Raw genomic sequence first — 27,976 nt, forward strand, 5'->3', positions numbered from 1 at the left:
GAGTGAAATGCATTCGATAGTGGTTGAAACTTGTTTGGGTATTGGCTGAAACTTGATTGATATTGGTTGAAACTTGTTTGGATATTGGTTGAAACTTGTTTGGGTATTGGTTGAAACTTGATTGATATTGGTTGAAACTTGTTTGGATATTGGTTGAAACGTGACTGATATTGGTTGAAACTTGACTGATATTGATTGAAACTTGTTTGATATTGGTTGAAACTTGACTGATATTGGTTGAAACTTGACTGATATTGGTTGAAACTTGTTTGGGTATTGGTTGAAACTTGTTTGGATATTGGTTGAAACTTGACTGATATTGGTTGAAACTTGTTTGGATATTGGTTGAAACTTGACTGATACTGGTTGAAACTTGTTTGATATTGGTTGAAACTTGTTTTGCTTCTGATTTCTAGACCGAGTAGACAGGCATACGAAATGCTTTTCTTTTCTTTTTATCTTTTTTTTCCACATAAATGTGACCATTACAATACTGACATTTGGTGATAGGAAGTGATGATAAAATTAATATAGATGGCTTCATTCTTTCAAACATGTCTTTCAGGCAGAAAAGTATTTGTCACATATCAAAAATAAATGGCTCAGAGATAACCTTACAAGATTTCGTCTCAGAGTTAGTGGTCTGAAAATTGCAAATATGGTTGTTAGCTGATAACGAAAACTTGTCAGATGTTAATTGTCCATCATATGAAAATGGATCGGAAGATGAAGTTCACTTTTTGTTTCATTGTACGGCTTACATTAGAAAAGCTGTTAAAAACTCAACTCGTGCACTAATGTTCCTGAACAAAACAACGTGGTGAACATTCTTTCGAGTAACAATGACTATGACTATGATTCTAAAGGAATTAGCGAGATCGGTGTGTGTGTGTGTACGTGTACATGCGTGTGTAAACTTGAGGGAGGGGAGAGATGGGGTTAAATATGAATGGTTGCGCCGGGCTTGGCGCTTGCGACCTTGAGTGAGGGTAAGCGTGCGTGACTGAACTGTATCTTATTGAAAGCATTCCCACAGAGTGGAGAGTGCCCTTGTGGTGAGGGACCAATGACAACCGACCACATCCTTCAAGACTGTAAGACGCATGCAGCATCCAGGAGGAAGTACTGGCCAACACCGACAGCAGTGGAAGCCAAGCTGTACGGCACCCTGGAGGAGCTGCGACGGACGGCAGCCTTCATCGAGGACACCGGGCTGCTCATCTAACGAGAGGCGAACGAGGAAGAAGAAGAAAAAGAAAGCATCCCCCACCCCACCCCCCGCCCCCATAGGATCCCAGGGGTCTTTCAGTATATATAGCATGTGCACCTCCTGGAAATTCTGTGTTAGAAATATCCGCTTTTCTATTGCTCTCTTTATTTCCTCCTTTTCTTTTTCCTTCACTGTTGTCTCCTTTTTCTGCCTTCCCAGTCCATTTCCCTTTCTTCTTTTTTTTTCCACAGTCTATGATGCACTTACTATCTGTGCTGTTTTGCTTTGGCGACTAGATAGTGAAATTGTGAGCACTGGGGTGGGCACCAGCTGTCCATTCAGCGGAAGGTCTGGCGCCCTCAGCACGGCCAAGTCTTATTTGCCCAAAGGAGCTAAATGGTCAGGATATGTGTCGTGAACTGCGTTTTGTGGGTTTGTCTTGGTATTGTTGTTCTGTTTTGTTTTGTTTTTGTTCGCGCGCGCGCGCGCGCGCGCGCGCGTGTGTGTGTGTGTGTGTGTGTGTGTGTGTGTGTGTGTGTGCCGTGTGTCATTTTTATGTTGCGGGGTTGAGCATTTGTATGGTTTGACATTCCTGACATGGCCCTATGCGGTCGGATGGACTACAAGCAACAATAAACAATATACGCATGCGTGTCGGTTTTTCAAATGATTAAGCAAACTACTTGAGATGTCTTGTTCTTCCTCGACCCCGTGTCTGAAGGGCGATGTAACGCTGAATGGACAATACAAATTTTGTCACTGTCATTCTCTCTCTCTCTCTCTCTCTCTCTCTCTCTCTCTCACACACACACACACACACACACACACACACACACACACACACACACACACACACACACACACACATACATAAAAAAGAAAGAAAACAAAAACAATGATACAAAATTATGAGATTAAATGTGCCCTGAGTATAAACAATACATGACAGAATTATTCCACGTCCGTCCCCCAAAGCCTAATATGGCCGGTTTTGCAGCAGTATTTTTCTTAAAATACCAATTCAAAATTGTTATATTTCTGTCTGAAGCTTTCTACGTCCGTGAATCAAAGTTGCTTGTAGCCGACTAAGAAAATATATTAGATATACTTAAGGCTATGGCATAACAAAAAGTGGTATTGACATAAGAGCACCGTGTTCCGGGTCTGCAAATCAAAGCAATTAGTTATCAAACCCATTTCATTACAGCAGTAATGGAAAAATTCGTACAGTTTCATGGTGTGCGCTGTAAACCAGCGTGTGTGTGTGTGTGTGTGTGTGTGTGTGTGTGTGTGATCGCCTGACGCTGATAACCTCCCTACTTTTCGAAAGGAACATGTTCGAAGACTAACTTCAAAACAGGCCGAATATTGGCTTATGACATGAACCAGCTATCAATGTGTGTGTGTGTGTGTGTGTGTGTGTGTGTGTGTGTGTGTGTGTGTGTGTGTGTGTGCATGCGTGCGTGCGTGTGTGTGTGTGCATTCGTATGTGTGTATGTGTGTTGTAGGTAGTGTTTATGCATGTTTTAATATGTATGTGTTTTGACATAATTTGGAAGTCACCTCGTATGATCTGTCGGCCTATTGCGTGTTTGCCACGTCAGTTACATATCGAACGTTTGTGACGAAAGGCAGAGTAAGTAAGCCCAATGTTCTTTCTACTTTTTTTCCAAGTAGGCTGAAAATTTCATTCATTCATTCATTCTCTATCTCTGTCTCTCCATCCCTCCCCCTGTCTCTCTCTCCTCCCCCCCCCCTCTCTCTCTCTCACTCTCTCTCTCGCACTGGAATGCACGTTATGTAACATGAGATTCAAGTTGTCCAATGCGCCATTAAACAAACACACAACTATTGCATTCTTACAGATAAAAATACACTTTTATGACCTCAGTTGTCCTTTTGTTGTTTGTTTGTTTTTTGGTTGTGTTTTTGTTGTTGTTTTTGTTGTTTCGTGGGAAAAAAACACAATCGTTCATATCTTCACCTTCTGGCAGAATGAATATTTATTGTTCATCCCTTTTTTTGCGGCACACACACACACACACACACACACACACACACACACACACATTTTTTACACACACACACACACACACACACATTTTTTACACACACACACACACACACACACACACACACGCACACATATGATATATATGATGCTAACGATAAACGTCAGGCACTACTTTAAAACAAATGTTTCTAAAGAATGTACGACTGAATCAACAAGTGCCCGAAAGTGTTGTCTTGTTATTCGATCTCGAACTGAAAGACATCACAAAACAACAAAATGTATATGTATAAAAAAAAATTTAAAAAAAGAAGATAAAATAGAAAAAGACACAACAAGATACAAGAATACATCAGTACCTCTAAAAGAGAATTTGTGGACACGGTTGCTGACAAAAAGGCAACATGGGCATTGGCTCCAGAGAACAACACAAAGTCCATGCTCCCACGTTTCAACAAAAACCCAATTCATAGTAAACTGACATCCAAACACAGCAAAGGTCATATAATTCTAGTTTAGCGTATTTTCATTTAAAATAATGATTAGGCATGTAGTGTGTGTGTGTGTGTGTGTGTGTGTGTGTGTGTGTGTGTGTGTGTGTGTGTGTGTGTGTGCGTGTGTGTGTGTGTGTGCGTGTGTGTGTGTCAGCGTGTCAGTGTGTGTGTGTGTGTGCGCGCGCGTATGACTGAAGAAAAGGAAAATGTACACAGAACGGATTCCTTCGTGAGGAGACGAAATATTACCTATTTTTCGGTGTATCCTCCGTCAGTGAAAGGGACCATGCAGAATGTGCAAAGGAGGGGTTTTATAGACGGCAGCTGTGGGCGGGCTCGTCAGCTGGCTGGTCACGCTGTCAGTCATGGGGTCTGTCAACCCATGTGACAGTCCGCATGTGACCAGTTATGTGATGTGACTGTCAGCTGACAGTGACGGTTTGGTAAAATCAATAATAGTCGTTTAGTCGTACTCCTGTCCTCGTTCTAGGTTTCTAATCTGACCTAAATCACAGAATGACCATGTCCTGACAAGCTTTGACCTACCTGCAGTCATGACACACCCGGCCTTCACCTCTCATCTCCCACATAGACACACAACTCTGGCGTGTGACTGATATCTTACCAGTGCTCCTGTGATAGCCTGGAGAGCTCATTTTAAAGAAATTCCATAGTCACACAACTGATTCCATTATTGGTGAAGTTTTGGCAATATCCACATTGTTTCTTCCCCTGTACTGACGGTTTCGTTTCTGTAACGAAAAAAGTTGTAAACTGATTGATAACAATGTAATATAACTCTACATTTCTTCCCCTCCATTCTTTAATTGTCTGTCTTGGCGACCGCCGTTGACTAGGACGGCATTCTTCTTCTTCAGCGTTCGCCGTGGGCTGCAACTCCCACGTACGTTCACTCGTATGTACACGAGTGGGCTTTTACGTGTATGACCGTTTTCACCTCGCCATGTAGGCAGCCACATTGCGTTTTGGGGGGTTACGGCGTTCGTGAGGGGACTGACTGAGAAAAAAAGAGTGTGCTTTTTTCTTCTTCTTCTTCTTCTTCTTTTTGTTGTTGTTGTTGTTGTCAATACCAATTTACAACTTTTTCTGATTCAAAACGAATCTGAATGGAAAGAGTACAGTGGAACAAATGCATCAATTGCCGAAGTTTTTTTTAAATGTACTTTTTGACAGCGGAATTTTCCCGCCGGGCCGGATAACCGGCTGGACTGAATCTACCATTTTACTGTTATAAATAGGTTACAAATGTAACTGGGAACTTTCGGGGAATTTCGCTATGTAACACAAGCAGGAAAATATACAATAGTAATTCTTTCAGAAGACTCCAAACATAGGTAGAAGAAAATAACTTGACAGGGGAATGGCAAGCTGGTTTAAAAAAAAAAAAGTTATTCCACTATATATATAAAATCGAATGTTATATGATACATTTATGTTTTTTGTTGTTGTTGTTGTTTTTAAGCGTTCGACTCAATATACAGAAATTTACCGTCTTTTGCCCTTAGTTACGAAAAATGGTAAAAAAAGAAAGAAAAAAAGTGAAGTTATTTCGTTATTTTAAAAGTATGTGTGAAAATATCAAAGCAAAAATGAGAAGCGGAGCCAAATCATCTCCGTATATGAAATGTTCAACAGGCTCACGCCTGTTAGGGATATCTGAAGCCCGGTTCTTTTCTCTATGTTTATCAATGAACTTGCAGTCGAACTAATTGAAAATGAATGACATGGAGTGACATTACATAGAGTAATTGCCCTTCATACATCAAGGGCATTAATAATTAAGAGTAACTGCCCTTCTGTCATCAAGGGGCAAAACTCTATTGACTTCCGGAATAAAAAATAATAAACAGACGATGGGGAAGGATTTGTTTTTAGCGTGTTATTGATACCAATAGCTGATTAAAGCCTCTGGCGCTTTTAAGATTTCGTCAAATTTAAGTTTGTGCTAGTACTTTTTTGTGCAGGAAACTTCCGAGGGCAAGATTGCACAAATGATGACGACTCACAGAAGCAACGCTGGTCAGGGTCGGAAAAAAGTGCAGGTGAGAACAGAGAAGGAAATCAATTGGAAAAGAAATCAAAAAAAGAAAAGAAAACAAAAAACATGGATTTATTAAAGCGTCTTGTAGTTAGTGCGGGTTTTTTTGTCTTTACATGCTTTGCTTGTAATATTTTTATAGTGGTGTGAAAACTTTGCATTTCCTCACGTTCCATAACGATGTTCAAAGTAATCAAACACATGAACACACACACACACACACACACACACACACACACACACACACACACACACACATGTAGACGCGCGCGCGCACGCGTAATTTTATGTGCAGTTTATTCTTTTAGTTTAAGGATGCAGTCTGTGAGACACAGGAATAGTCGTGTTTAGACATGGCTGGATACACAGACACACAATACCATGTGTATACATGCAAATACAGAAAAGCCTAGATAAATGTGCTGTATATGTGTGTGGTGTGTGTGCATCTGCAATACTGGAAACGCCCGGTAAAATAACAGAGTCCTCAGGTGCAGCTTTAGTTATTGCTTCCTGTGCATTTTGCATGTGTTGGTGGAATTTTTAATTTTGATAAGTTTAGCAAAAAAATTGTCAGTCAAATTAACAATGCATTGTGTGTTGGACATGGCTTAGGTTGTAACTTGTACAACAATTTAACATAATCAGAAGAAGCAATATGATAATGATGTCTGCAAGTAAATTAAACATTAATCCCATTGACAGTAAGCTATCGCAAAACCATCCCAAAATACAGTGGTCATTCCTTTCCACTGATACCATTTGCATTGCATTCTGCCCATACAATACAGAATTGCTTCAACTGAATTAGAATGATTCCAGAACACATCTTTGGGGGTCAATCTTCCCGCACACGATTCACATTTTGGAAACTTGGAGATGAAGGAACGTTTCTCTGAAATTGTTTCAACACGGTACATTCTGTTTCCACATGTATCACTTACAACACATCCTCATAGCTCAGTGATAAAGCCACTTGACTGCATTCAGCACTCAAAGTATGTGGAAACACCAATAATGTGAACATGACAAAAGTCACCAGGCAATTGCACACAAGATACACATAGGCTGATTCATCTCCATTCATCACTGTCAGTCACAGACACATGCGTCTCACACACCACATCTGCTCAAGTTTTCCAATTGTTTCTGCGAGAATTAGCCTCCAAAAAAGAAGAATGTCATATTTTTCGGGTTATTCTTCAGGGGGCCTTCACCCACAGTACCCCCAGCAGGCTGTTGCCTCTTCACCCCACTGGGGCCCATTGGCAGCCCCTGGACCCTGGCCCAACCTTCAGTATTTTTCACAGTTGCCTATATTATAGTATTCCCATCTCTGTATATTGCAACAACTAAACTAGCAATTACTGACTGCATATTGCATGTGCATATGTGTGTGTGTGTGTGTGTGTGTGTGTGTGTGTGTGTGTGTGCTGGTTAATCCTGTGCATAGAAAGCAGAATTGAGAAACTGAAGTGGATTGTAGATCACATCATTGATATAACTTTTCATGCATTATATGATTACCATACATGTTTTTCCCAGATCTTTGTTATCTCAGGGTGCTTCTGTAAGAACTTCTGTGTTTAATTACTTTAAAACACACTCACTTTATCAATTGATATGTGTCTTCAACTTGTTTAGGTGTCTTTCGTAATACGAGATGAAGTGGAGAGACAGCACAGGTCAGGGGTCAACGCTTTGCAGTTCGATCCTATACTAAATCGACTGTATTCAGCAGGGCGAGACTCCATCATCCGCATTTGGAACACATGTTCCAAGAAGGTTGTATGTGTGTGTGTGGATGTGCATCTGCATCTGCATATATCATAATATATATGTGTATGTGTGTTTGTGTTAGTCAATTAATTTAACGTCAGTTCACTGAAGTGATTTTAAGCAGGGGGGGGGGGGGGGGGGGGGGGGGGGAAGGAGTGTGTGCAGTGTATGTGCTTAAAATATATGTATGGAAACATGTCCGAACTGTATACAATTACAAAAGTGACAAAAAATAGAAATTTAGAGTGGAGAAGGAAATTTTGGGATTGTTTCAGTCAAAGGAATCCAATAAATTAACCATCAAAATCAACTAAATAGTAAAAACATACAAGAGTCAAATGTCAGAAAACTTACACCACAGGTAATAAGCTGTTGTATATTTAGTTAAACTAACAAGATATTTGTAAGTTAATGATGAAGAGTTAAATATTTTTGTAACTTAGTTGTTGGAAAGTATATATATGAATGAACTTGTAACACATGAAAGAATGTGCACATTTTTTTATTTTCTGTCCTCAAATGCATACAATATTCCTGGTATATTCTGTCTTGAAGGCATCACTTTTCCATCTATACGCAAGTCTGTTTTTCCTTACTGATGCTGAACTGAATGTTTATTGTGTCAGTGTCAAACTTTGAGTGATTATTTTCTTCTTTTTTTTAAAGATTGTTTGAATATATCCCAAGTAAAGTTGTCAACAAGAGTATAACTATAACATTGTTGTAGTGACAGATAAAGTTTTGTGTCATTTAGATCTAGTATGTTCTTTGATTCCCTTTCCACAGCTTTGTCAACCTTATCATTGAAATAAAAATAACAAAGAGATGGTATCCAGCAGAAAATTATCTCTGTTCCCATGATTTAAACTCAAGGAAAGTGAATTGAATGTCTTATTTCTAATATATAATTTCTGATTGTGTTTCCAATTTCATTTTTAATGATTCAAGAGCTTGAAGTACTGATTTTGAATCAACGCAAAAAAGAATCTGCATTATTACCCAGGGAAAGCTTGCCAGGTACTTTAAAACTATCAGAATTTCAAGAAGTTCAACAGTAAAAATTGATTTGTTTGATCCAATGTATAATGATAGTGTGTGTGTGTGTGTGTGTGTGTGTGTGTGTGTGTGTTGTTTACTTGCTGTGTTTACTTATATACATAACTATATGCAATACTATTTACATGCATGCACATATGCATGCGCGCGCATGCGCGCGCGCGCACACACACACACACACACACACACACATATGTGCACTCCAACACATACACTGTTTTGTTCTGTGAACTTCTGCATTGTTTCTTTTCTTTCTGCTCTTTTTTTTTGTGGGGTTGTTTATTTGGTTTTTGTTTGTTTTTTCTTCCTGTACACACATCCTGACACACAATATCACTTTCATCTCCAGCACAACCATTATGATGGCATTTTTGTAGTAGTACTAGGCAGTATTCTATTATTACTGATGACGGGTGATCCCCAGTCTCGGTGCATCTGGTGGGTTAAGGTTGGAGATTGTTCTGATCTCCCAAGTCAACATATTTGCAGACCTGCTAGTGTCTGAACCCCCTTTATGTGTATATATATGCATGCAGATCAAATATGCACACAAAAGATCCTGAAATCCATGTCAGCGTTCGGTGGGTTATGGAAACAAGAACATACCCAGCATTGCACATCCCCGAAACAGTCATACACCTAAAAACCAACTCGTATACAGGTGAATGTGGGAGTTGCAGCCCACAAATGCATAATATATATATATATATAACTGGTGATGATGGTTTGTATTATCAGGCTCCATATATGCTCTCGATGGAACACCACACAGACTGGGTCAATGATATAGTGCTCTGCTGCAATGGACGAACATGTGAGTTGTATTTAACTCTTTAATCTGCCTTTCTGTACCATAATCAAAATTGTTTTCGGTTGCAGGGCTTGACATTAACTTTTTTTCCCACTTGCCCAGTCAGGCAAGTCACTAGAAAATTCACTTGCCCGGACAGAATTTGAACATGCCCAACTTTGAAACTTACATGCATCACCAAATGCTCACATGCATGCGCACATACAAACACACACACACAAAGAAGTAGTCAAACCCTTTTCTTTAACTGATGTTTGTTTTGTTGGGTTCCACCAAAGATAACTTGTTTTGAACAGCCAAAACAAGTTTGATATCAGACTCACTTGACAAAACACTGTCTTTGGCATGTTTTTGCAGTTGACTGTCAGCCACAGAAATTATTTCTTTTTTTAACCTCCACTGCTAACAGCAACATGCAGAGTTAAAAAGAAAAGCCAGCGTTTGCTTTTTGAGACAAACAAAGTCAGGATTTGACAGATCAAAGTACGATTCTGTTAGATGGGGTCAACAGTTACTGTTTCTCACTTGCCTGGAAGGGCAACTCTGTTGAAAATTCACATGCCAGGATGGCCACACCAGGATGGGTTTCAGTTGTTCTCACCTGGCATCAGAGACACAGAGAGAGAGAGAGAGAGTATGTGTGTGTGTTGTGTGTGTGTGTGTGAGTTTCAGTTTCAGTAGCTCAAGGAGGCGTCACTGCGTTCGGACAAATCCATATACGCTACACCACATCTGCCAAGCAGATACCTGACCAGCAGCGTAACCCAACACACTTAGTCAGGCCTTGAGAAAAAAAGAAAAAGAAAATAAAAGGTGAATAAATAATAGATAAGCTTACACAAATAAATAAATAAATAAATAGATAAATAAATAATAACTATAATGTAAAAAAAAAAAGAAAAAAAAGATAACATTGATGATAAATAAGCAAATAGATGTCAAACATGAAGACACACATCACATATACACCCCACACATGCATACAGATATGCACCGAACATGCAGTTTCACAGATATGTAAGCACAGTCAAATACACATAAACGTACATGAGCTCCAACACACACACACACACCACACACATTACCCTGCACCTCCTCTACCCCCTCCTCCACACACTCATTTCTAGTCTACGTATCGCAGCTTCCACGGCACACACACACACACACCACACACACACAGATGAACACTTACTTGTACAAGCACACACACATATGCCCATATCTCCACACCACATATATACGTTCCAATATCCTGTTGCTCCCACAGTGTAGGCATGCATACACTCACATACCTCATCCTCTACCCCACCCTCCCCCCGCACCCCCACCTCCCCCTCACACACACACACACACACACACACACACACACGTGCACAGAACTCTACTGACCTTGTGTACACTTACACTCTCGCGCATGCACAAACGCACTCAAAAATACAGACCCACACATACACACACATACACACACGCACAGAGGCTGCCACTGATTGGCCGCAAGAGGGATGGGAAAAGATCTCTGATGCAAAGAACGTGGCGTCTAGTGTGTTGCTCAGTCTATTGTATTTGGAAAAGCCCCACAGAGACTCTGTTCCGTTTTGAAGAAATTTGCGCAGTGTTGGTTTGGAAATGATGCCGATATTTGTTTGATTTGCAAAGCATCGTGCTCTACCTTTCATGTTAGACTTATGGCCACTCCCTCTCTCTGCTTTTATTTCTTTGAGGCGATCGATGGTGTGATGGCCTTGTACCTGTTCTTTTTCGATATTCTTTTACTTTTCTGAGGATTTCTGATTTTCCTAGATGTAGGCCGCTCGTTGGTGTTGCGTTACCAGCAAGTCTGTCAGCTCGCTCATTTCCCTTAACACCTGCATGTCCCGGGCAGTATGACCATGTGAGTTTTTTAATCTGAAAGTTGCGCATTGCCTTATGCCACTCTGGGCTTCCCATTCCGTTTTCAATTTTCTGTATGAGGTTCATTGAGTCTGTTAGAATCATGGAATGTTGGTTTCTGGGCGTATGGATGGACGATAGCCACTGGAGGGCATGTGTCACAGCTTCAGCTTCTATCGTTAGGCTGGAGGTTGTGACTTTGTAGGCAGCATTCTCTTCCCTAACTGTTTTTCCATTTTGTTTCGCAGTGAATCCCCAACCGGATTGGTCTTTGGTGACTGAGCCATCTGTGTATATGATGATGTCCTCTTCTTTACTGTTTTCTTCTATGAGTAGCTTCACTTCCGCATCAGTTTTGCCCTCTGGCCATTCCCGACAATGTCTTCCTAGAGTGGGTTGAAATGGCTGTGTTGAATAGATGGTTGAGGTTTTCGGGGTTTTTCTCCCATTCTTTTGTTTCTTTCAGGTCTTGTAGTCGGCATACTAGCTGGATTGTGTCTTCTGCTTGCCCCATCCATGATCTTCTCGTCCTAGGCAGCTGCCTTTTGGTTCTTTGACTGCGTCATGCAGTGGGTTTTGAGGGTTTTCTAATGCTCTTGAAGTAGGTCTTGACCTGTTCTAACTTGTTTCTGGCCTGCACTGAAGGAAGGTCAAGCAGGTATCGCATGGTTTCTGTGGGCATGTCTTTTGTTGTTCCAAGGATCAGCCTCATAGCTTCATTTTAAACTCTTTCTAATTTTAGGAGGTTGCTTTGAGACGGTGTTGTTAGCCCAAGTCCGTAGTCGATCACACTGAGGATGAGTGATTGGTATAGCAGGAAGAGGTGGCGTTGTTCAATACCTTTGGTTGCCATTGCTTTTAAGACTGAAAGGCCCTTTTTGCATTTGAGAACAGTATTTTCCGTATGTTTTCTGAAGGTCAGCATCCTGTCGAAGTGTATTCCTAGGTAGCGTAGGCATTCAGTTTTCTCGATCTGAATCCCATCGAGTGACACAGAAGGTGGTGATTTGCTTGCGGTTCTGTTGTTGAGGGTGCACAGCAACGTTTGGGCTTTCGCTGGATTGATGGAAGATCCTGTGTCTTTGCACCATTGAGCAATATTGTTTAGTTGTTTCTGGACGGCTTTAGTTCTTTCCTGAGCATCTTTCGAAGTTTTGAAGACCAGGCCATCATCCGCAAGAGTAAGCACCCGAGCTATTCCGTTGTTGTTTAAGTCTGCAAGGCCCTTCGTGTAGACATTGTAGAGGACAGGAGAAAGCGGAGACCCTGTGGCAGTCCCATGGATAGTTTAGAAGGTGCAGACATCCAATCTCCGAGGCGTAGGATGACGGTTCTTTCCTGAAGCGCTGCTGCTATCCATCTTGTCAGTGTCAAACTTACTCCATACCTTAGTAGCAGCTCCATGAGGTGCGCAAACTGGACCTTATTGTAGGCATCTTCAAGATCGATTGCTACTGCTAGTGTTTCTTCTTTTCTTTGAAATCCCTTCATACACCTCATATGCAAAAGCAGCTGCGTTTTCCCATGTGGACTTGCTTGTTCTGTAACCACTTTGATTTGAAGGGAGAATGTGCCTGTGTTCAAGATCCCTTGCAAGTTTCCTGGCTATCATGCGTTCCATGAGCTTTCCGGCAGTGTTTTGCATGGTTAGGATCTGCTAGCCGCTTACCTGATGATGGTCCTTTCCTGGTTTTGGTATGGGTTTTAAGAAGCTGTGTGTCCAGTCCTCCGGCACATGTCCATCGTGGAAACTGATTTTGATATAGATTGAAAAGGTTGCTTCTGTCTTCTTCCGATAGTTCCTTGATGCCCGAGTAGCGAACTTTGTCTGGGCCAGGAGCTGATTCTTTTTTGCATTTAGCTATTGCTTCGTTTAGACCATCTATTGTCAAGTTATCATCAGGTCCAGTCTGCATAAGGGTTTGGTTTAACTCCTCAACATATTTCTTTTTCTCATCTAAGTTTCTTTGATCGCTCTGTTGTATGAAAGGTTTGAGCAGGGCGGATCCTTTTTCTTCGTTTGTCTTAAGCTTGGTTCCGTCAGTGTCTACCATATCTGGGGTTGTTGTTGTGCACGTTTTCCCTTCCATGCGACGATAAAATTGCCAGAAATCTGTCAATGTTGAGTCATAACTGAATGCCTCGCAAAACTGTTTCCACTTGTCATTTTTGGCCTCTTGAGCAATGATTTCAAACTGTTTAGTTTTTTCTTTCATTTTTGTTTCAATATCTTTGTCCGGAGATGGTTTTGTTCTTTCTTTTTGCCAAAGTTTGACAGCCGCATGTTTTTCTATCCAGGCTCTGTCTGTGTCGGTATTCCACCATGGGGGCTGAATAGTTTGCATCCTGTTCGGTGCCGTTCTTTTGTTTCTTCTGCATCTTAATTTTTCGATGATGGTTGTCTCTTTGGTTTCATACTGAAATGGATCACGCGGTTTCATACAGGGTTTATCTGACAGTTTCTGTAGACTGAACACTACTGGGAGGTGGTCACTGCCTTGGTGTGGAAGCGTCTCTGCATTCATTTCTGCTCTGAATTTTGGAGATGTTAAAGCGATGTCGATCACACTGTCACTGTCCCCTTGTCTTGTTCCAAGGCGAGTTGGGGATGTGGTTGTTAATGGGCTAAGAAGAATTTCCTCTATCATTCCTTCAAGTGCGAGTCCTTGTGGGTTGGTGTTCTGTTGGTCCCATAGCTTCGATCTTGCGTTGAGGTCTCCACAGATAATGACTGAGTCTCCAAGTTTGTTCTCTATTTCCTCTAAAAAGGCCCAATCCTCTTTTGTTGTGCAGGTTCCTGGGTGAACATAGACATTGATGAGCACGATGCTTTTGTGAATTCCATCAGGTTTTTCGAGACGCACCCCCACTAGTTCACATGAGTTGCTACACCATTTCTCTAGATTTATGGTGGAAACTTTGTTTTTTAGGTTTTTGTTCAGTATGATTGCTACTCCTCTTCCTTCATTCCTTTGAAAGACTGTGAAATTCTCAAAATGTATTGGTCTGTCTGCACTTGTCCTGGTCTCTTGGAGACATAAAATGTCAAAATCATATGCCAATTTCTCAATTGTTGAAATTCTCATTCTCGCGCTGGAACAATTCCAACTGCCGATTCTAAAGAATTTCTTTGACAGCTGCTCTGCTTTTGTCATTCTGCTACCTAAGCACAATATGTGTGTGAGTGAAAGGGGAAGGTGAAGGGTCACAGTTCCAGAGAGGGAAGGTGGTACAGCTGTTCTATCTACATGGAGGTTGCTTAGCAACAGAGCTTTCCACAATGTCCTTTGATATGTGTCGATCCCCTCAGCAAAACTGGACTTTGACCCCTACCCTGCCTCTGTCCTTTCTGCTATTCCCAGCCTGACCATGTAAAAGGAGGAAGGGGGGGGGGGGCGGGGGGGTGTTAAGGATAAGCAAGTCTGTGATATGGGAGGTGGTGTCTGGAGGAGGGGACAAAGAAAGTTAAGGGGGAGGGGGTGAAGGAATGAGAAGGGGGAGGATTGTGGAGGTCATGTCTGTGTCATGACTTGGTTTAAGTTATGATTCTACAGATTGGCTATTTCCTTTTTGATTAACCAACTTGACCATAACACTGAGATGCTACTATTGCTACGTGAAGAGAGTGAGAGAGACAGAGAGAAAGAGAGACTGAATGAGACAGAAAGGCAGACAGATCACGGTCAAAGAAATGCAGGGGAAGGTGGTGAAGGGATAGCGCGGCAGTGATTTTGACAACCTTGCCAGTGGAGGAGTGAGGTGTAGGTGGACGAAGAGTGGGGGAATGGGTGCCGGCAGTGAACTTTTCACTTTCCTCCAAAGAACTCGTCGCCACGCGAGCAGAGTCAAAACTCCACTTTGTTATTGTGGACCATAAAACTCTGGTTGGCCAAAATATTTTTTTCTTTCATTGTAAGTCGTACTGATATCTGTTTTCGCGTACTGGTGTATTCTAAGTCAAAATGATGTACAAATTACCCCCAAAATGGTACTGGTGAACAGGTCTGTTATGGAAACAAACTCTGTTGTTGTTTTTTGTTTAAAGTGGAACGACATTAGAGTACGTTGCGACATGATTTTTTTTAGTTGTGATGTGATGGGTGGAAGATGAACTACGCTGTAAGAAAAATTACCATTGGCTCTCCAAAAATAGCAACCAATGGCAAATCACCTTTTAGAGCTGCACGATAGGTCTCTTTTTCCAGTGACCACTTGTCACATGCAGACTCAAAACATGGTCTGCTAGAGGAAGAGTGTCAGATGATCGGTATCGGGAGCGTGATGGATGTTTTTGAAAACAAAACATGCCAGTCTTAGTCTTGGAAAATATAATTTGCCCGGTTGGGCAAGTTTGGTAAGGGCAATACTTGCCCAGCACGATGATCTACTTGCCCCGGGCAGTCGGGCAACCGTTAATGTTGAGCCCTAGGTTGTTGTTTTCCAAACTTTTGTATAAATCATCGTCCTGTAACAGTGTGTTCCATGTTAGTCACAGACAGAGCATTTGAACATGTCCAAGACCAGATTACAAGAGCAGGGAAAACAAATCACTATAGATTATCAGTATTTATGCTGCCAAATTTGGGGAACCTGGCTGGATTTATTTGCGGTGCACAGAGTGCGCAGTCAAAAAGGTTCAGTTTGAATTACAGACACCAAGCATAAAAATAAGTATTTTCACTGCCCATCTTTATGTGTTGTCATTCTGTTAATGTCAGTATTGTCTTAGGTCTCCTAAATTTCCTGGGATGGTTATAGATACTTGTCAGCCATAATACCTGAGGCGGTTGTTGACATTAAATCTGATTGTACTAAAATGAATAAGCATTGCCACAAACACTTATAAATAATATATAGATAGCCGAACTTTGAGAAGCAGTAACTGTGTATTGATGTTGGGTCATAAATTGATTCAGCCTTCATATTGACACTGTCAGACAGTCCTCATTTTAAAGATATATTTTTTTTCGTGTTCACAACTAATATTTATAGTTAGTATAAGGTGTGTGCTTGTGTGTGAAGGATAAAAAGAAGGGTTAAATGATCTGTAAAAAGAAGGGGGCAGCAGTTGGTTATAGGAATAGGAAGTATGACAAAGAATAACTGAATAAGTAGGATAAAAACATGTGACATGTACTTCTGTGTTGAGTCTGACTTGATTGATCAAGATAACACACTTAAATTTTATCACTGCACAGTCAGTTTGCAATAGAATCATTGAAATGTGTGTGTGTGTGTGTGTGTGTGTGTGTGTGTGTGTCTTGAAACATATATGAACAGATTCAGAACAGCAGTTAGACTTGAATCCTGAACTTCAGTATTTGAACTCTTTGTTTCAGTGATTTCTGCTTCCAGTGACACTACAGTCAAAGTTTGGAATGCTCACAAAGGTTTCTGCATGTCCACACTGCGGACACACAAGGTCAGTGTAGTCGTGCATGGTCAGCTACATATGGGCTTTAGAAGGTCCAGTTGAAATATAGATTTCTAAGTTTACAGGCTGAAATCACTCAGGTACAAAGACACTTGTTGCAAAAGGGTAGATAGAAAATGTAAAAGTGGATCAGCTTATGACTTGTTTGTTGGAGATATAGTGACCAAGGTGACTAGTCAGCTTAATATTGTGAAACCTTCTGAGTTAGAATCAGGTAGTCATTTGAATAATTTAAGGTTGAGGTACTCTTGAAGCAGAAAATAAATGGTAAAGAATGTTTATTTGTTTAAAACCCATGACAGATCTTTTTTAGGTTATGTATGAGATACATGTGAATGTTTCACGTTGCACCTCTCCTCCCTTCAACCTCTATTCCTCTCATCATACTATTTAGGGGTGACCAGTCAAATTACTTGGCTGCTTTCAGTTGTGCATAGCTGAATGTTTTAATGTTAACTGGTTGAAACATTTGTGGTGTGCCAGAAATGTTGCCTGTGCTGACCAGAGTGAGACAAAATATATGACAGTGTTGTGATGGCGCTGTTGATAAAAACATGGACCTGACAATGGCTGATTGTTTGATCATCCAGGACTATGTGAAGGCCTTGGCCTATGCCCGTGACAAGGAGCAGGTGGCATCAGCTGGTCTGGATCGTCAGATCTTCCTGTGGGATGTCAACACACTGACTGCTCTGACAGCATCCAACAACACAGTCACCAGTAAGTCTCTTTTGTTTTGTATTCTTCTTTGAATTCCATTGAAATAGTCACTTGGGTAACAGATATCTTTACAATGTGATTCTGCGTGCAGCAGGAATTATGGGTGTTTTGAATTTTTGTTAACGGCCAAAAAAATTGCTGAAATTTTATAGAAAAATCTGGTCACAGGTACAGTAAATGCAGAAAGGAAAAACTACACAACTGTTCACTTCTTCTTTTGCACCGTTTACACTTTGAATAAAATTTGTCGAGCTTGTTTTGTATTGCAAGAAGATCAACCAAACAGTAACTTTGCCAGACAGTTACATTTGATGTAGAAATGGATATTGAAAGAAAATAGATTAACTTGCTCTGTCTTAACTCACTCTGGACGGATAGTTTTCTCCCTTGCTTTTCCCCACAGACGGCCCATTTGTAAGGGGTTAGAAAAAAATAACAGAAAATACAAAACACAAAGGAACAAAATGAAACTTTCAGAACAGGTTATTGACATGCTGGGTTAGTTCATGCCAAAATATGAAAGTTCCTTCCTGAATATGTTTGCTATGTGTGCCATGTTGAAAATACTCCAAATTTTTAGGTCAGGATCACCTTAGAGTCACATACTTTCATCAGCTCCATGAACACACAGTCACAGGGGGAAAGGTCTGTATATGCACAAAATAACTTGAATAAAGTGGGTATTGCTCAGGATAAAAAAAAGAAGTAAATTACAAATGGTATTATGTGCAAATGTTACAAATTGTTACACATGGGAAATTGGAAGAAAAAAAAAGAGCACACTGGCACACAGGATATTTCAGTCCCCAAGCACTGTCTTCCTAGTAGTCAGTGTAGTTCTGCACTGAGTGGTATAATTGGAAGCAGGTGATGGTCTTGTTGGGTTGGCAGAGTTTGTCACAGAGGGCAACCCCACACGTTTTACACCAGTTGGGGGTCTGCCGAATCTGGACGTCCGGGTGTCTCCTGCTGCGAGCACTGCATACATGACACTTCCTGTAGTTCTTCCTGCTACTGGGGATGGGTGGCAGAGGGCAGGAAAAGTGTTCATTCTGCTTGCCACCCAGTCTGGACAGTGGAGACTGTATTGGTGGAGCAGTAGATGGCCCAGGAACTGCAGGATCAGGCTGTGCAGCGGCTTGCTGTACAGTAACTGCCACTCCACGCTGATACCGCTCATTCAGGCTGTCCCCAACAGCAATAACAAAATTTTTCAGGGACATTCTACCCTGGTTCCTGTTTTTCAGTTAGATGTTATACAGGATAGAAGCCTGAATGAGGGTGAGGGTGAAGAGATGGAAGAACAGCTTCTTCCACCACTTCATGGTCTTCCTGTTGAGTGGCATGTAGGACAGGAGTTGGTCACTCTTGTCCACACCAGCCATGTTCAAGATGTAGTCCTGGACAGCTGCTGGCTTGCGGAATTCCCCTCGCCATGTGGTGACATTTATCATCAGGGTGGGATCAATTTCTGTGGTGATGACATGGACAGGTTTCTTGTCCATCCAACGAAGGACAGCAACTGCACCTGAAGCAGTACAGTGGAAAATAAAGTGCTTGTACAGTTGTAGTGTATTCTCTTACTACCTCTGCTGTCTCTATCAGCCTGGAAAAAATAACACACATACACACTACATATATATATATATATATATATATATGTGTGTGTGTGTGTGTGTGTGTGTGTGTGTGTGTGTGTGTGTGTGTGTTTATTTTTTTATTTTTCATTCATTACATAATCTTTTTATTTGCATTACTGAAATATTTTACGAAACAATAAATAGATACTTATTGCATTTAGAATTTCAAGCAAAAATAATAATCAAAACAAACCTACCTTGTCTGTATGCCTGAACTTGGCCCCGTTGTGGTAGTGGCTGGGTCTTCAGCTGAGGAGGCATTCCCTTGCGGTTGGGTCGCACAGTCCCCACACAGTGAGTCTCACGAGCCACAAGTGCCTCAGCCAGCTCTGGACAGGCATAATAATTGTCTACATGGACACTCCTGCCATTGTCGAGAAGTGGTTCACAAAGCCTCATGACAACATCTACTGGGCGATTGCTCACATTAGGCTCTGCAGCAAATATTTCAAATCTGTGAACATACCCAGTATCAGATTCACAGAGTTCATACAGCTTGATCCCACATTTTGTAGGCTTATCCTTCATGTACACCCTGAATTTTGATTTTCCTCTCCAAGCACAGATAGCCTCATCCACACTGATGTTGTCTTGGGGAGTGTAGAGGGTACTAAACTTGTTCTGGAGATGGGTGTACACTGGCCTAATTTTGTGCAGGGGATCATGTCCTTCTTGGCCAGGAGGGATGTAGTCAGCATTATTATTCACATGGAGCATGGCCAAAATCAAACTAAATTTGTCCCTGCTCATCACATTAGGAGCAAAAGGGCTACACAGCATGGGTTTTGTGCTCCAGTAGTCCTTTACTTCTGGTTTATGTACCACTCCCATGTACACACAAATGGCTAGAAAACCCACCAAATCATTCACAGTCACACCGTTATCATGCCACTGCTTGAATAAACTTGTCCTCTTCAGTTCGCCTCTAGCCACAATGTTTTCTTGTGCATACCTGTTTGTCTCTGTGACAATAGAATTCAGAAGGTTTTCTGTCACAAACTGGTTGAAAAAGTCTATGGGGGCGTGGCAATCAGCTGACACATGCAGGCCATGAGAGCCAGAGAAAGGAGGCAGAGTAGGAAAAAACCCAAGATCTTCATGCCAGTCACGCATAAGAAAGTCATTGAACCCTTCCACTGACATATCGCTCGCAGTACTTGGCCCACTGACCCCTCTGCTCGCAGTGTGTGTTCGTCCACCTCCCTCCCCCTCTGCACTGACCTCTGAAGCTGAGTCACTGTCAGTATCTTCTTTCTGGTCACTTTCTTAACTGTAAATACTTTCATCACCGTCTCCATCATCATCGTCGATGTCAGAACCTTCAGTTTGAAGCATTTCAATCACTTCAGCAGCAGTAAAACGCCTCCATCGTGATCTACTTTGCTCCGAAACATTTCCACTTGAACTCGCCTGGGACGCCATTGTTGATACGTATGCAGATTAGCTTGTCATGTGGGGTACCGAACTTAGTCGTTTGCCAGAGAGTATGTTCTCACGGAAACTCACGATGGAACTTTCCATTTGACCCTTGACACATTCGGGATGGCTGGTGAAGGTGCGGTTGACATGCTTCCTCATGCCCATGACCTTCAGGGCTCAGCCAGTAGATCTGTAAAGTCCACTCGTCGTATTGATTTTAGTATTTTCTGAAAAAGACCACGTGGGCAAATGAACATAGTGAAAGCCCTGTACACTGAGAGTAAAACACACAAGCTTTTTATGTATTGAGTATAATTTCAAAATGTAATGTTTAAGATGAGAAAGATCAGTTTAAAGCAAATTAAGTCCCGTAGCATTAATTACAGAGTAATTTCCCTTTTTTTACTATCTGCACCAAAACGTTTGCAAAATAAATAAAACTTCCATGCTTAGCAAAAGAAGTTCTTAGTTGAACAAAAAATGATAAAAATGACTCCTCTTGTTGTTGTGTCAGAATATCAGATCAAAGTGCCAAGTGTAGAGAATACAAAAAATATAACTGCATTTTTTTTTTTTTTTTTTTTTTTTGCCCATCCCAGAGGTGCAATATTGTTTTAAACAAGTTGACTCGAAAGAACTGAATTTTTCCTATTTTTATGCCTAATTTGGTGTCAACTGACAAAGTATTTGCAGAGAAAATGGCAATGTTAGAGTTTACCACGGACACACACACACACACACACACACAGACAACCAAACACCGGGTTAAAACATAGACTCACTTTGTTTACACAAGTGAGTCAAAAATGGCTGTCACCAGTGTCAGTGAATATCACTGTACAAATTAGTTGATTTACTCATTTTAAGAATTTGTTAAATGCTTTTGCTTGATAGTTTCATTTCATGATGGCTTCTGAGATTGTGAATGTATATCAGTGGCTGTCATTTTCCCCAGCCCCTAACACCACCTCTCCTTTCTTTTGATATATTGTCTGTGCGGTTTTATCTTGCTCATTTTTGGTTTGGTTTGAAGGCAGGAGGGGGTTTGGATGTATGTATTCATGTACATTATGTTACATGATGTGTGGTTTCAATGGCTGTTCTTCAAGGTCTCCCTGGTGTAAACATTTGTTTAACCACTTACTGGTGTTTTGTAGCCATTACATATCCAATTGACATTCTCGATTACTAACAACTCTTTCTTTCTTGCTGTTTAGGAGAAGTCAGAGGCATTGCAGGTTTGTATGACATGTGCACCCAGGCCTTAAAAAGACTCACTGGCTCAGTAGAGGCTCCTCACATGTGGCAAAGTTCCGCTGACAGATTTCAGGAACAACAAAATAGTGGAAAACTGGAGAACATTCATGAAGCCTGCCAAGGGTGTGTGGCCTTACTGTGTTTTAGGGGATCAGTAACATTCAGCCTGTAATGCTGACTTTACTGGTGACAGTGGACTGAAAAAAGACCCACACAACACCGACTGCATTGACTTTTTCTTTCTATCTCTAGATGAAGTCAGGACTTCGTTGAGGAAACCAATTTGTATCTACAGCAGACACTCCAACAGATATAGGCAAATGCAGGTGGGCAGGAAAAAAGTACCCCAGGCTATCAGCATGGACAGTTAAACAAAAATTTGTTTGAAATGAAACAGTTCTTAGATCTGACTTTGCTGATGGGCATGATGATTTGATTTTTTTTTGCCAGAAAACTGAGTTGACTGAAACTGAGTTGACTGGACAGTCATATCTATGTTACACTCAGAGTAGTCAGATGGATCATGTATATGTCTTTTTTTATGGTTTTTCTGGTATAATTTGTGTGTACATTTAGTATATATTGTTCCAGAAAATATTGTATTACTCTGCAAATGACCAGACTGTTTGTAATGAACAAGTTAAAAATCTGACAAAAATCAAAACACTGATTTCGAAACAGTAAATTTATCATTGGAAAAATAGAAAATTGGAAAACATATTTTTTGTATTCTTTATGCATTTACCATTCAGAATTTTTTTTTAATGGGTCTCTCTCCAGTTACAAAACACACAGAATTTAAAAAAAAATCATACCTGTTGTTGTTTTTTTAAACCCTGGCAAATAGATTTCACTTAAATCTCATTTTCATGGCAGTGAAAGGGTTAATATGAGGTTAAAAACGGAAGGGGAAAAAATCTACCTTGTCCAGTTGGTTACATTCTATGATATGGTATGTATTGCTCATAGTTAAGTCTAAACCCCTCTACCAACATTCCCACCCATTTCCCACCCCTGCTTTTGCCTGACCCTTTCAAGGTATTTTATTGTTTCTGTTTTTCATGTCTAATGCCTGAGTTTTTGTCCAGGCACATATGAAATACTAGGTGATGGTGCCTGTGCATTAAACTCAAGAAAAGTTGTAGACACATTTTTGATGATGACCAGCTGACTTCAGTGGAATGGCGATCTGTCTTTTGCTCAGTCTTGGGTGCTGACTGCACTGAGTTAACCCAAGAAGCTTTGGAAACCAAAGCAGTCATTCATTTTTTGTCATGAAATTCATCACCATTAGCAGTTATTGTATGAGAAGCCAGTCTATGCTAGGGACAGGAATAGGGTCAGTGAGTAATTAGATGTTGGTGAACCCAGTATCCAATGGCCTTGCTCAGACAGTTCTCCAAGGAACTGTTGAGGGAAAGAGATGGATAAAATGATACTGACAACATTGCAGAATGGACAGTAAAACAATTTGCAGACCTAAGCTTTGACACACAGCAGATCTGGAGGAATCTGGTGAACAGTACTTCTGTGTGGCACCCCAATGACTCTTCACAGAGCTAAGGGAGAAGAAGAAACCCAGAATAAAAGTGACAGAGTGATCATATAGATGACTATCATCACTGTGTGAAAAACAGTCACTGTGGTGAGACTGACAGGACACCTTTGTAAGCAGTTTTAAAACGGAATTTCATTTTCAAAGAAATGCTTATGGTTGCTCATTGAATTGTGGGTTTTTTGGGGGTTTTTTGTTTTGTTGTTGTTGTTTTTGAATTTTTAAAAGATCCTGTATGTCTGGAACTGGTTGCCGTGTGTGAGGTTGTGCCTTAAGAATTTTGAAAAAACAGGCTATGGCCATGCTGAACCTGTCTTTATGACAATGTCTGGAATGAAACATGCTGTGTTTTTGACATTATTGATATCCTGGTATTGGAGCTATGCGTTCTTTGCAGATTTGACAGCAGATTATTAAATTTTGACCTCTCTATTGTTTTTTGCTGTCAGTTGATGTTCTTTGTGTGCATGCCGTTAAAACTTCTGGTTTGAATTATGTTGATCTTTTTTTTTTTTCAACATTAGTTTTACCTGCTTTGTTGATTGTGGTTTTTAACATTTGTTATTTAGAAATGTATTATGTAGATATTTCAAAATTCATTCTTGATGTTATTTTTTAATATAGGAAACATTTCATTTGCGTTTCACATTTATTAAAGATTTAAAGTTTATAAGTATGACTGTTTCATGCAAGCTGTACACACACACACATGCACACATTCACACACGCGCACACACATGCGCGCGCATGCACACACACACACACACACACACACACACACACACACACGTTCACTAAGTAGTGTACGCTAAATACCAATTGTCCAGGAAATGTTATTTTTCTTATACAGTGGTAAATTGTCCAAGAAATGTTATTTTTCTTATACAGTGGTACCACATTGCTAGCTGACAAAGCATGACACATCTTTTCAATTAAAGTCACTCACACCTGTGCAGTTAAAGCAATAGAGCTTCAATACACACATACATGTAACATGATTCTTTCCAATCATGACAGTGCTGAGCTACTGTAATTATTTATAACCTAAATTGATTTGCATGATTACTTTCTTTTTAAGTGTACTGACATGATGTCCAACTGATCTAGATAAATGTTGATACTCTGTTGTAAATTGATTTGCATGATTACTTTCTTTTTAAGTGTGCTGACATGATGTCCAACTGATCTAGATTAATATTGATACTCTGTTGTTTTGCTTCAAAAGAATATTTACTTTTGAAATCACTAAGAAAGCAAACGAGAAAGATCACCAATTTTGAAGCAGTTTTGAAGAAGTTATTTAGGAACAAACATAATTGTCATACATTCTTAACATTTCATTACCACTTTGGAAAACAAAATAGGCAGAAAAGCAACATACAAATTTAAGACTAAGTGACATGAAATAATAATAATTATGATAATAATTCATAACTTTTGTATGGCACAATATCCAGTACTAATGCTGCTCAAAGTGCCTTACCTCATCGAGCTGGATACAAACATAACATAAAACATTACAACAGCTCAATCCAGTGCGTTCACAGAACGAATCAGAAAGCATTATCCACCACAGTCAACACAGTCTTTCATGACATTGACTAAAATATACATATTTAAGACTAAGTGACATAAAAATATGTAAATCAAGATAGGCAACATCACAATCTCAAATCACAACATCACAGTCTCAAATCACAGAGGCACAAATCACAGCAAAACAAAGCACATCACATTCACCATAGTCAAAAATATACACCAAGGAACCAGGCATCACAACAAACACCAAAATCATCACAAATGCATATAAATCAAGACATAGAGCACATCCAGCAATGAGATCACAGCAAGCATATGCAGATTGGAAAAGTTTTAGTGAGAAAAGGACAGTTTGAAAAGATATGTTTTTAGTGCTCTCTTGGTCGTGGGTGTTGAGGTGTAACAGAGGTGTGAGGGTAATGAATTCCACTGGGTGTGACAAAAGAAAAGGAACGTTCACGGAAGGCTTTTGTATGAATCTTTGGAATAGACCGTGTGTGCTTATCATTTGAAGATTGGACATTGTCGTTTCACGTGCGGGACTGGTGTAAAAGCTGTCAGCCATGGCTGCTGCACTCGCTGAATGGTGGTAAAACGGAGAAAGATAAAAACCCGAAGTGTGAAGAGTCTGATGATTGGCACAACACAATATACACCTCTTTGTAAAGATTGATCCATTACACAGTTTTACACTAAAAATTAGAGTCTAACACAGAGTGACGCAGGTAAAACAGGACATAAAACATGGGAGCAGAACGCTCAGCCTGTGAGGCATGTGACCTTGACCGCACATACACCATTTGTCTAGAAAATATATCACTGTACAAAGGACCAGACTCATGTTTGTAATGAACAAGTTGAAAGTCTGACAAAAAACGAAACACTGATTTCAAAACAACTGCACATCTTTGGAAAAATACAAAATGAGAAAACAGCACATGTTTTGTATTGTGTATTCATTTACCTTTCAGAAAATAGACACTTTTATCGGTCTGTCTCCGATAACAAAACGCAGAGGATTTTTTTAGAATATGCACCAGTTTTATGTGGAAAAACCCCTGATAGCGAAGGGTTAGATAATAATAATCATGCATTTTTCATCAGATTTGGGTGGACAGGGATATATCAAGTCTAACAGATATATCATGGTATGAACACTTTATCAACAATCAAGTCTAACAGGATATAGTGGCATGAACTCATCAATAAATATCAAGTCTAACAGGATATAGTGACATGAACACTTTATCAAATATCAAGCCAAACAGGAAAAAGGGAATGAACACATATCAAAGATCAAGTGTAACACGATTAGTGGCATGAACACTTTATCAGATATCAAGTCTAACAGATATATAGTGGCATGAACACTTCATTAAAGATCAAGTCTAGCAGGAATCTTTACTTCATTGTACATACACAGACTGAGTTCTGAAGTAAGATGAGCCCTTATCTCCACATGATGTTTAATTAATTGCTTATATTCTCTGACTAGATTTTTTTTTCTATAAAGATTATTGTTACATCATTTTGATTTTTATGCAGACATTATTTGTTTATGTGATTTTGATCAGGAAGCTCTGTTACTTTCCACAGCATCAAGCCTCACAGGAAACAAGGATTCTATTTATAGCCTTGCCATGAACCCACCAGGAACAGTCATTGTTTCTGGGTCCACGGAAAAAGTGTTGCGGGTCTGGGATCCTCGCACCTGTCACAAGCTGATGAAACTGAAAGGTCACACAGACAACGTCAAGGCTCTGGTCTTGAATCGAGATGGAACACAGGTTTGTGGGGTTTTTCTTTGCATTTATGTGAGGATAGCAAGTATATTTTGTATATATGGATGATTATAGGAATTAATGACTGTTAATATGATCTATCACTTTGATGGTCAGTATGGCAGAAGTTAAACCAGAGCAGATAACCAATTCTTCTGTAAAAAAAAGTAATAACTTTTCAGGGTTATTATAGAGAGAGGGGAGATTGAAGAAAGTGCAGAAATCAAGAAATGGATCAGCCTTTGCAGACAGCTGATGTGGAGATAAGTCTGCTTCAGTCCAGATGCTTTTTATGACTCATGGCAGTCCTCTTATACTTTGTTACACAGAGAGAGACATACAACTTCCCTTAGAGATGTGAATGGTCCTGTTACTGTAGGTAGCATTGACAAATGTTTCAGTGCATAGTATTGAAAGAAAACAATTCATTTGATAAAGACAAGTCAGTATCAAGAAATTAGTAATTTGTGTGTTGTGTTTTTGAGGAAAATTTGTCAAGAAAATAGCTCAAATGTTTCTGTTCTTTGGAAATAGTTTGAATAAAAAGAAGACATGACTTAAAGTGTAACCTCATGCAGAGAACACAGTCCAGTGTATGAGTGTGGATGCAAAAGAACATAACATGCGTGTTGCAGTGTTTGTCAGGCAGTTCTGACGGCACCATACGACTGTGGTCATTGGGTCAGCAGCGATGCGTCGCTACCTTCCGAGTGCATGATGAAGGAGTGTGGGCATTGCAGGTGAGACGTTACCCAGACATGCTAACTGTTATGATTTCACTGTATTTTGTTACACTCGATTCGCAGTTTGTTCTGACGTTACGCCAATGTCAGAATTATTCCAATGAGTTCATTTTCAACTACATAGCATGGTCACATGCTTTCCTGTCATAACATTGCCCAGACACTCTAGACCTATTGGTCATGAGGCCATGGCAGTCACTGCTAACTTTGGTTTCACATGATGATACTCTGCTTATCGGCTGCTTGTTTACATGAAACAGAATTGAGTAGATCAATCAGCTTAATCGTTTGCCTGAACAAGAGAGAATGTGGCTAAATCAAGTTGCGTCTCAGTCAGTGTCTGTGCCTGGTGGATTAAGCTATGGAGTGCCAAGCAGGAACAAGTGGCTGAAAACAGAGAAGTCAGCCATGGATTCCGATTTTGAGAAACAAGACAAACAAAGACCAGGGAAGCAGCGCAGTGCCACAGATGTGTCAGCTGTAAGGAAGCAGCAGCAGGAACAGAAGTTTTGCTAAATGTACACAGAGATATCTGTGTATTATGCCCTCCATTTTTGGGAACTGGCATGCTTATTGGA

At 40.3% G+C, this 27,976-nt stretch overlaps 2 protein-coding genes across 2 annotated transcripts in view; one reads left to right on the forward strand and one right to left on the reverse strand.

Moving 5' to 3' along the window:
- LOC143291173 (cathepsin B-like) overlaps positions 1-4,119 on the reverse strand; it is a 27,225-nt gene extending 23,106 nt beyond the window's left edge. Inside the window, exon 1 of the mRNA XM_076600887.1 lies at positions 3,965-4,119. The gene's annotated coding sequence lies outside the window, so the exon portion shown is untranslated. The remainder of the gene's footprint in view (positions 1-3,964) is intronic.
- A 1,450-nt stretch (positions 4,120-5,569) lies between these two features.
- The window catches only part of LOC143291174 (WD repeat-containing protein 48-like), a 57,905-nt gene continuing 35,498 nt past the window's right edge, over positions 5,570-27,976 (forward strand). The window contains exons 1-7 of the mRNA XM_076600888.1: positions 5,570-5,778; positions 7,419-7,559; positions 9,348-9,423; positions 16,650-16,732; positions 17,335-17,464; positions 26,471-26,661; positions 27,291-27,395. Of these exons, the coding sequence (XP_076457003.1) occupies positions 5,728-5,778; positions 7,419-7,559; positions 9,348-9,423; positions 16,650-16,732; positions 17,335-17,464; positions 26,471-26,661; positions 27,291-27,395 (777 nt within the window). The 5' untranslated portion in view covers positions 5,570-5,727. The remainder of the gene's footprint in view (positions 5,779-7,418; positions 7,560-9,347; positions 9,424-16,649; positions 16,733-17,334; positions 17,465-26,470; positions 26,662-27,290; positions 27,396-27,976) is intronic.

This window comes from Babylonia areolata, chromosome 16 (assembly GCF_041734735.1).
Source record: "Babylonia areolata isolate BAREFJ2019XMU chromosome 16, ASM4173473v1, whole genome shotgun sequence".
Classification (NCBI taxonomy): domain Eukaryota; kingdom Metazoa; phylum Mollusca; class Gastropoda; order Neogastropoda; family Buccinidae; genus Babylonia; species Babylonia areolata.